The sequence below is a fragment of the Mizuhopecten yessoensis genome, unplaced genomic scaffold, assembly GCF_002113885.1.
Source record: "Mizuhopecten yessoensis strain PY_sf001 unplaced genomic scaffold, ASM211388v2 scaffold1779, whole genome shotgun sequence".
Classification (NCBI taxonomy): Eukaryota; Metazoa; Mollusca; class Bivalvia; order Pectinida; family Pectinidae; genus Mizuhopecten; species Mizuhopecten yessoensis.
This window is the reverse complement of record NW_018404217.1, coordinates 30,945-41,465: the sequence shown is the minus strand read 5'-3', so window position 1 is coordinate 41,465 and position 10,521 is coordinate 30,945. Positions and strand designations below refer to the sequence as shown.

General features: G+C 36.2%; 1 protein-coding gene across 1 annotated transcript in view; it reads right to left on the bottom strand.

Annotated features, from left to right (window-relative positions):
* Positions 1–10,521, bottom strand: part of LOC110440748 (cytochrome P450 3A8-like) — a 32,169-nt gene that overhangs the window by 11,133 nt on the left and 10,515 nt on the right. The window contains exons 4-11 of the mRNA XM_021483897.1: positions 8,990–9,042; positions 8,642–8,741; positions 8,326–8,442; positions 6,275–6,366; positions 3,406–3,554; positions 3,077–3,201; positions 2,644–2,779; positions 1,118–1,275 (exon numbers count right to left, since the gene is read on the bottom strand). Of these exons, the coding sequence (XP_021339572.1) occupies positions 1,118–1,275; positions 2,644–2,779; positions 3,077–3,201; positions 3,406–3,554; positions 6,275–6,366; positions 8,326–8,442; positions 8,642–8,741; positions 8,990–9,042 (930 nt within the window). The remainder of the gene's footprint in view (positions 1–1,117; positions 1,276–2,643; positions 2,780–3,076; positions 3,202–3,405; positions 3,555–6,274; positions 6,367–8,325; positions 8,443–8,641; positions 8,742–8,989; positions 9,043–10,521) is intronic.

Genomic DNA, 10,521 nt, shown 5'->3' with positions numbered 1-10,521 from the left:
TACATACGGAGCCTATCTTGTATACATACGGAGCCTATCTTGTATACATGCGGAGCCTATCTGGTTTACATACGGAGCCTATCTTTTATACATACGGAGCCTATCTTGTATATTACGGAGCCTATCTTGTTTACATACGGAGCCTATCTTGTATACATAAGGAGCCTATCTTGTATACATACGGACCCTATCTTGTATATATACGGAGCCTATATTGTATATATACGGAGCCTATCTTGTATACATACGGAGCCTATCTTGTATACATACGGAGCCTATCTTGTATACATACGGAGCCTCTCTTGTATATATACGGAGCCTATCTGGTTTACATACGAAGCCTATCTTGTATACATACGGAGCCTATCTTGTATACATGCGGAGCCTATCTGGTTTACATACGGAGCCTATCTTGTATATATACGGAGCCTATCTTGTATAAATGCGGAGCCTATCTGGTTTACATACGGAGCCTATCTTGTATAAATACGGAGCCTATCTTGTATATAACGGATCCTATCTGGTTAACATACGGAGCCTATCTTGTATACATACGGAGCCTATCTTATATACATAAGGAGCCTATCTTGTAAAGATACGGAGCCTATCTTGTATATATACGGATCCTATCTTGTAAACATACGGAGCCTATCTGGTTTACATACGGAGCCTATCTTGTATACATACGGAGCCTATCTTGTATATAACGGACCCTATCTGGTTTACATACGGAACCTATCTTGTATACATACGGAGCCTATCTTATCTACATACGGAGCCTATCTTGTAAACATACGGAGCCTATCTTGTATATATACGGGGCCTACATGTATCTTGTATACATACGGAGCCTATCTTGTATACATACGGAGCCTATCTTGTATACATACGGAGCCTATCTTGTATACATATGGAGCCTATCTTGTATACATACGGAACCTATCTTGTATACATACGGAGCCTATCTTGTATACATACGGAACCTACCTTGTATATATACGGAGCCTATCTTGTATACATACGGAGCCTATTTTGTATTTTGTATACATATGGAGCCTATCTTTTATACATATGGAGCCTATCTTGTATATATATGGAGCCTATCTTGTATACATACGGAGCCTATCTTGTCGAACAGTTCCCGCCGCAGCTTGTCCTGGTACTCCGGGTGCACGGCGAGGTAATATGATGCCATGGTTAACGTTATCATGGTAGTCTCGTAACCAGCTAAGAAAAATATTTCTGCGTTTCCAAGGATTTCCTTAAATGTGATACCTGTTTCCAAAAGAAGAATTTCTCATAACATTTTTATAATTTCTCACGATGAAACACGTTATTAAACAATATCTTTTGTATGATTTTACCGCAAGTAACAATATAATACTACTAATGAGTGTTAAATTCATTTATGTTCATATTGCCGTGATTCAAGACGGAAATGTGACATGCATTTATAACGAGGATGTAATACTATTGTACAGATTGTCTGTTTAACATACACAAACGTAGCAGGTAATAACACCCTTCCTGGAAGGGATCGTTAACCAACACAGATTGTCTGTTTAACATACACAAATGTAGCTGGTTATAACACCCTTCCTGGAAGGGATCGTTAACCAACACAGATTGTCTGTTTAACATACACAAACGTAGCAGGTAATAACACCCTTCCTGGAAGGGATCGTTAACCAACACAGATTGTCTGTTTAACATACACAAATGTAGCTGGTTATAAATAACACCCTTCCTGGAAGGGATCGTTATCCAACACAGATTGTCTATTTAACATACACAAATGTAGCTGGTTATAAATAACACCCTTCCTGGAAGGGATCGTTAACCAACACAGATTATCTACGAATCAACCTGGTGTTAGTTTCATTATGAAACCTACAGAAGTTGTTTACAGCATTGCATGTACGTAGGATGATTCTACTGGATTACATATATGTTCTCATAGCATATGTTACATTGATATTCTCCTGAAGTTACGTCATTAATACAACAGTTACACCACTTTTGCATGTTTCAAGCCATTCCACGTCCTGATATACCACAGGTCACACTAATGAGCTGGAACCAAACATGTCATAAATCATTTCCAATTGATGCAGAAGAGAGGGACAAGATGTTTTTGTCATTGGTATACCAATAGTCTGCCATCAAACTCGACAAAAAATGTTGTCTTCCAAACATTCAATCCTTTTTCCCGATTTCATCTTCAGTATATTACATTTTGGCATTTGTCGCTGTCATTAATGAATAAATGCATTACAGTAGTTATATACTAGTTTCTTAAATGAGTTAAGTAAACAAGAGTGTTGCATGAAATTAACTGTTCTTGTCAATACAACGATAAAAGTAACAGAAATTCTGAGGTCAGTACGGTTTTCTTACATGCTGACAGACCTCCTTGACAATGACAATGTACTGATATTACATAGGTTATATAACTTGTCTCATAATTGTTTTAAAACAAATTAACTATATATATAATATACAAGTATAGAGTCTGAAGAATCTCCTAGAATAGATGAAAGTACTAAAGACTCGTTGTTGAGATTTTTTTCTTTTTACATTATTTCTTTTTACATCATTTTTCTGCTTTTATAATATAATCACCGTTTATTCATCACATGATACCTTTTCTATACCAGGAATTGGGAAGTTTACTTCCAGAAACATTTTCCTTGTCAATATCATCATCTTCTTCTTCGTCAGAGTCACCATCCTCGCCATGCTGCACATTTTTCATCAACTGAAGAAAGTCTACCCGATCCTACAAATCATCAATGACAGGTAAACAGCAGCAAAGCTGATAAGGGAAACAGTGGTTGTATAGGCTGTATAATGTGTATGAATATTTCAGCCTTGTGACTGTAATTAATGACTGTAAATACTGTCTTGGCAGTTGAACTTATAATGTTACTAATTTGTTTGCTTTAAAACAAGTTCGTATGTTTGAACGTGTACATAGCTAATAAGAATGTCAAACAAAAACATTCTTAATTCACATAAGATATCGCCAATTATTTAAGTCAATGTTTCAGTGACAATACTTGGAGCAACACTGTACCTTGTTCCCAGCAACACGTTCATCAAGAAGTTTGACCGTCACATTGCGGAAGAATTTCTGTACATGTTTATCAATGAAAGACCATCCAAGGAAGGGCATGAGAAAATGGAGTTTTGGCAGGAACACTAAAAAAATGATACGAAAATATAAATAACATTTTTTAACAGAATGAAGGATAAATACATAAGCACAAATACAAATCTTCTGTGCGTTTATATATATATATATATTTATGGTATACATATATACACTGTATTATGTAGAAAAGGTTATTCTAAGAAATAACATGTTTTATAAGTTTATTGATCAAATAAGAATATTTGACTTACTCAAAATCAAAATGATTGAAGATGAAAAATTCAAAATCATAAACTTTTTGGCGTTGACAATGAATTCATCGTTTGGGTTTTGTTGTGAATCAACTTGAATTCCAAAGGCTGTCGAGCATATGACGTCCATGGCGTAGGCTCCATACACCCTTGATATAAAGCAAACACGGTCAGACAAATATCCCGGGATGAATGGCATAAACACGGTCAGACAAATATCCCTGGGTGAATGGCATAAACACGGTCAGACAAATATCCCGGTATGAATGGCATAAACATGGTCAGACAAGTATCCCGGGATGAATGGCATAAACACGGTCAGACAAATATCCCGGGATGAATGGCATAAACATGGTCAGACAAATATCCCGGGATGAACGGCATAAACACGGTCAGACAAATATCCCGGGGTGAATGGCATAAATACGGTCAGACAAATATCCCGGTATGAATGGCATAAACATGGTCAGACAAATATCCCGGGATGAATGGCATAAACACGGTCAGACAAATATCCCGGGATGAATGGCATAAACACGGCCAAATAAATATCCCGGGATGAATGGCATAAACATGGTCAGACAAATATCCCGGGATGAACGGCATAAATACGGTCAGACAAATATCCCGGAATGAACGGCATAAACATGGTCAGACAAATATCCCGGGATGAACGGCATAAACAAGGCCAGACAAATATCCCGGGATGAACGGCATAAACACGGCCAGACAAATATCCCGGGATGAATGGCATAAACATGGTCAGACAAAATATCCCGGGATGAATGGCATAAACACGGCCAGACAAATATCCCGGGATGAACGGCATAAACATGGTCAGACAAAATATCCCGGGATGAATGGCGTAAACATGGTCAGACAAAATATCCCGGTATGAATGGCATAAACACGGTCAGACAAATATCCCGGGATGAATGGCATAAACATGGTCAGACAAATATCCCGGGATGAACGGCATAAACATGGTCAGACAAAATATCCCGGGATGAATGGCATAAACATGGTCAGACAAAATATCCCGGTATGAATGGCATAAACACGGTCAGACAAATATCCCGGGATGAATGGCATAAACAAGGTCAGACAAATATCCCGGGATGAATGGCATAAACATGGCCAGACAAATATCCCGGGATGAATGGCATAAACACGGTCAGACAGATATCCCGGGATGAATGGCATAAACACGGTCAGACAAATATCCCGGGATAAACGACATAAACACGGTCAGACAAATATCCCGGGATGAATGGCATAAACACAGTCAGACAAATATCCCGAGATGAACGGCATAAACATGGTCAGACAAATATCCCGGGATGAATGGCATAAACAAGGTCAGACAAATATCCCGGGATGAACGGCATAAACACGGCCAGACAAATATCCCGGGATGAATGGCACAAACATGGTCAGACAAATATCCCGGGATGAATGGCATAAACATGGTCAGACAAATATCCCGGGATGAATGGCATAAACATGGTCAGACAAAATATCCCGGGATGAATGGTATAATCATGGTCAGACAAAATATCATGGAATGTACCGTCAAACTAACACCCCAAAATATTAGAAATATTCTGCATAATTATCCGAAACAATATAACGTTCACGGACAGAAAAAATACCCCAGTGCAACACTCACAGTAAGTACGGTCAGACCATAAATATCATAAAAGATACCGTATACAGAGTCAGACAAATAAATCCAAAGGCATATTGCTACTTTCATATACCTAATTAATATATCAGGCATACGCGGTAAGACAAAAATACCCTAAAACATATTGCTACAGTGTTCATACGAATAAATGAGAAATACGTAGTCGAACTTAAATCAAAAATAAACCGCATGCATGGTCATACAATTATTTTAAAGGATAAGGTAAACAAGCTTAGACAAATAACCAAAGAATATTCCATATGCGCAGTCAGAAAAAATGTCAAAGAGAATACTATGCATTTAGCGTAAGATGAGTTCATAATATAGCAGGTGAATAAATCACAAACTAATATCCTGTGGACATAGATTCGTAAACCATAAAATATATCGTATACACAGTCAGAAATATACCAAAAGAATATCCTGTATACATATATTAAGCAAAACACTCATAGAATATTCTATGCACAAATTAGAAAAATGCCCGTAGAATATCTCGTATACACAATAAATGCCCATAAAATATTTCATATACACAAACAGAAAAATCGGGGAAAAAAATCACCATAAGATTACCAATATATACAGCCAAACCCCCTTAGAATGTTATTATATTCATAATGAAACAATTGACATATTGATCTTATCTATCAAACAAAGACATACTAGCTGAATTTAAAACTACAACACCACACTACTCATGGCTGCAAACAAGACTCATATTAAGGACCCGTATACGTTGTTTGGATGTTCTTCCCACGATATTGTAATTAATATTATTAATAATAATAATAATTCGAGGTTCTTATATACCGCTTTATCACTACCTAGTTCGAAGGTCGTCTCAAAGCGGTTCACAAATTATTATCCGTTGTTATAGGACCTTTGCAACTAGCCAAAATCTTTCTCGACTCCTTGGGGAGCATACAGCCGGTGCTGCCATTTCGGCGCTCACAGCTACCATTTAACAACTCTAGCACTGCCACACCACGTACTCATTTACAGGTGAGTAGACTGGAACAATGCAGTAAAGTATCTTGCTCAAAGATACAACACAGTGCCGTGCCGTGACTTGAACTCGTAACCATTCGTCACGAGCCCGACGTCCTACCACTAGACTACAAGGCTTCTAAAAACGATAAAACGATATGACAATTTGGATACGATTTCAATGAAACCCACTCCAGCATTTCCATCACTCCATCTCCATCCTTCACCTTCTTCCTCAGTGCTTCCAAAAGCGTGTCACTGGCGTAATCCACCAACGGCACCATCTGATAAAAAAAGAGGATACTTAATGGTGTCCTGTTTAGAAGTGTAAATATATTTTACAAATATATATGATATTCAATTAAAAACACATTAATTATCTGTTTATTACATTATAAAAGTGAAATGACGCAAATATTTCTGTATCTGAAAAGTGTGTGGGAATTAGTAGCGTAATATTTGACGACATGTTCTAATGACGGCACGGTTGAAAACATGACAGGGTGGCATTTTGGAATGGAAACTAAACGCAATTCTGTCGTTTGCTGCTATCACTCTGTTTCCGGTAATATTCCAACCCCAAAATGATAACAATTTTGTAGTTATGCAAATACCATTATGTATGTTGCAAAGATGTACCTAAATAATGTCTTAATAAGATTCGAGGTTCTTATACACCGCTTTATCACAACCTAGTTCGTCGGTCGTCTCAAAGCGGGTTCACAAATTATAATCCGTGGTTATAGGGCCTTTGTAACCAGCTAATATCTTTCTCGACTCCATGGGGAGCATACAGCCGGTGCTGTCATTTTGGCGCTCACAGCTAGCATTCAACAATTCTAGCTCTGCCCGACCACGTACTCATTTATAGCTGAGTAGACTGGAACAAGCGGAGTAAAGTATCTTGCTCAAGGATACACCACAGTGCTGTGACGTGACTCGAACGCGCAACCCCTCGTTCACGAGCCAGGCGTCCTACCACTAAACTACCGTGCCTCACTTCCTTTCCTGTTTCTGAACATGTAACCGAAAATCTAAGCAGAGAATAGTTATTACCGTTCTGATTGGACAGTACTTAACGTGTTGTCTTCACAAGAAAAAAACAAACATTCGTATATCCTGACTTCAGTGATGATACAAGTTTAAACGAATGGTTAATTCCTGATAATTCACTGGTAAAATGTAATGAAATAATTTCTTTTCTTGTTAGAATGATGATATCCTCTAAAATACATTAACTTTTGTAGGCACGGTTTGAAAAAATCATCTTGTACCTTCCGTCACCGGACCCAAAACAGAACACTTTTCAGTTAAATATTGGTGTATTTTATATGATAGTATCAATTCAAAAAAATGTTTGTCCATTTCTAATGAAGTAGCATTATCCACTTTTCATTTCTTTTAAAGGTTGAAATTTCCGGCATCGGTTTTTTGAACAAATAAAACTGTACCCGGAAATTGACAATTTGGAGTTTTGGCTAATATTGTGCGATAAACGATCATTATAAGCAAATATAACACATCGTTAAAATCTTTTAGACTCAAAGGAGGTTCTGATCAGGTTTCCTTTCAAAACTAGCATTAGTTTTGAATAAGTAAGTTTTTGAAAATGATATTCCGAAATTATTTCTAACTTAAAGCTGGCCATATGGTCATAATCAACACCCAATAAAGCTGATATACAGTCCAATTGAGTTATATGTCAATTTCCTAGCCCGTTTTCCGACAAGTGTCTCGTTTTAGGTACTGTAACGATTTGATCCACTGATGATTTTATTCCAAAACATTACAAACAGTAGTTATTACGTCATCATTAAAAAAGAAACTTCATTGTCATCCTAGAGTTTGGGAAGTTGAGGGGGAAAAAGAGAACTTGATGTCACGTCCAGTTGAAATATCAAAAAAAAAAAAAAAAATCAGGGGGGGGGGTCATTCGTATATTTGTATGCCGGACAATGACGATTTTTTTTTTTTTTTTTTTTTGTGTGGCATATGAATCTCTGCATACATACTCTCATTGTTTCGGCAATGCGCTGAACAGTATTGTGCCTACTAGAGTCTTCAATATGAATTTACCTGGTCTCACCTCCTGTTTCTGTGCTAAGATACCTGGTCTCATTTCCTGTTGATGTTCTTAGTTTCTTGGTCCCACCTTTTCTCGGTCTCCTCAGTAGCAGCCTTTTCGGCTGAGAAGACTAGGGTAATAAGGGAAGGAAAATAATACTAGAAGAAGACATGCTTACCTTGCGCAGTTTTCCAGTGGAGAATGCGGGAGTAATCTTATTACGCACGTGTTTCCAGTGATTTCCCTTTAAGTTATTAACAGATGATTCCAAGTCGCCATTGAAGCCTTTAAATATCTATTAAAACAACAAAACTTCAGCAGACAAAATGACAACGCTAAAATTAAGGCCTACTGTATAGTATACTTCAGAGCCTTAATATTACCAAAACGTCATATACTCCTTGGTAATTTACTGTTAGTGCATGAGCTCCTGGGGTTTCTTACACTATATTAGCCGTTGTTTCTGATATATGATTAAGTAAATTGTAACTTACTATTCTGTCCGAAAAGTTATTGAATTCTTTCACAAGAATCTTCCTCAGCATCTCCTTGTCTCCGACGACAAGCGTTTGAGGTGACAATCCGCCAAAGTACCTGCAATGAGATCAATCAAAATAAACCGTTTTTAAAGACCCTTGTCACTGTAAACAAACGTTTCGTGAAACTGTTTTAGGTACATAATTTGAACAAGGTATCTTGGAGAAATGTGTCAATGCAGAATCAATTCTAAATGATTTGAAAAAGCGAAAGGTAATCGTCGTAATGACAAAAAGACATTACCATATTTTTTGATAATCGCAGAATTTGGATACATTATGAAGGAAAGCATTACTTATACATACCCATAAATTTTTCCATATTTTTTCCTGCATTCTAGTTGAAACGAATGGAATCCCTGTAACACCAAACGTATTGATTTAAGTCAAAAAGTTTGTGTGGAAAAAATATATATCAGAAAGCTCATGTTCCCATGTAGGTATTTCATCAACATCAATCGACATATTTTATAATGTTGTTTAAACTGTAAGAATGTATCCACCGTTTTTGACTGATTGGGGTGCAGCATAGCAAGGCGTTTTCCATATCGCTTAAAAATGTTAGGTCAATCTGAGTAAAAACAATTAACATCGCTAACATACAAAGACAATATTTAAACTCAAACCGACATCCGTGACAATAATATCAATATACGTTATATACCTCCAAGTTTCAGCTATGACATACGTTATATATACCTCCAAATGTCAGCTATGACAATAATATCAATATACGTTATATACCTCCAAATGTGAACTATGACAATAATATCAATAAACGTTATATACCTCCAAGTATCAGATATGACAATAGCTGAATTGCCTCATTTTATTTTTTCATATTTTGATGTTGTTGTATCCCTTACTTTTTATCACTCCTACCAATGATATATATATTAATACTAAATGGTTCTATACTTCTAACTACTTCATGCAACAGCAGCAGGGTATGAACAGGGGGCACTAATGACTTGCAAAACAAAAAACAAAAAAACAATTGTAGCAATTTCTCTGTTTAATATATCATTAGGGCATTGCTTTCCTATTACTAATCAATTATGATTGACTTTTTAATATGAGCATTGTAAAGCTAAAAATATCAATTAAATATTTATATGTAATTGAAACATACATGGAATTATCTCCCCTATATCATCTGCTATATATATATATATGTCTATGCTACCTATTATATATGATTTGCATCAATATTTTCTTACAAACCATTTCATTCATCTTTGTCTTTGTCATGTCAACCAAAGGAGAGAACTTATATAGGCCTAGCCTGCTGTTCAATCCTATTGTTTACTCAATAAAATATGATGAAATGAAAATATGACAATAATGTCAATATACGTTATATACCTCCAAGTGTCAACTATGACAATAATATCAATATACGTTATGTACCTCCAAATGTCAACTATGACAATAATATCAATATACGTTACATACCTCCAAATGTGAACTATGACAATAATATCAATATATGTTATATACCTCCATGTGTCAGATATGACAATAATATCAATAAACGTTATATACCTCCAAGTGTCAACTATGACAATTATATCAATATACGTTATATACCTCAAAGTGTCAGCTATGACAATAACATCAATAAACGTTATATACCTCCAAGTATCAGATATGACAAAAATATCAATATACGTTATATACCTCCAAATGTGAACTATGACAATAATATCAATATACGTTATATACCTCAAAGTGTCAGCTATGACAATAATATCAATAAACGTTAAATACCTCCAAGAATCAGATATGACAATAATATCAATATACGTTATATACCTCCAAGTGTCAGATATGACAAT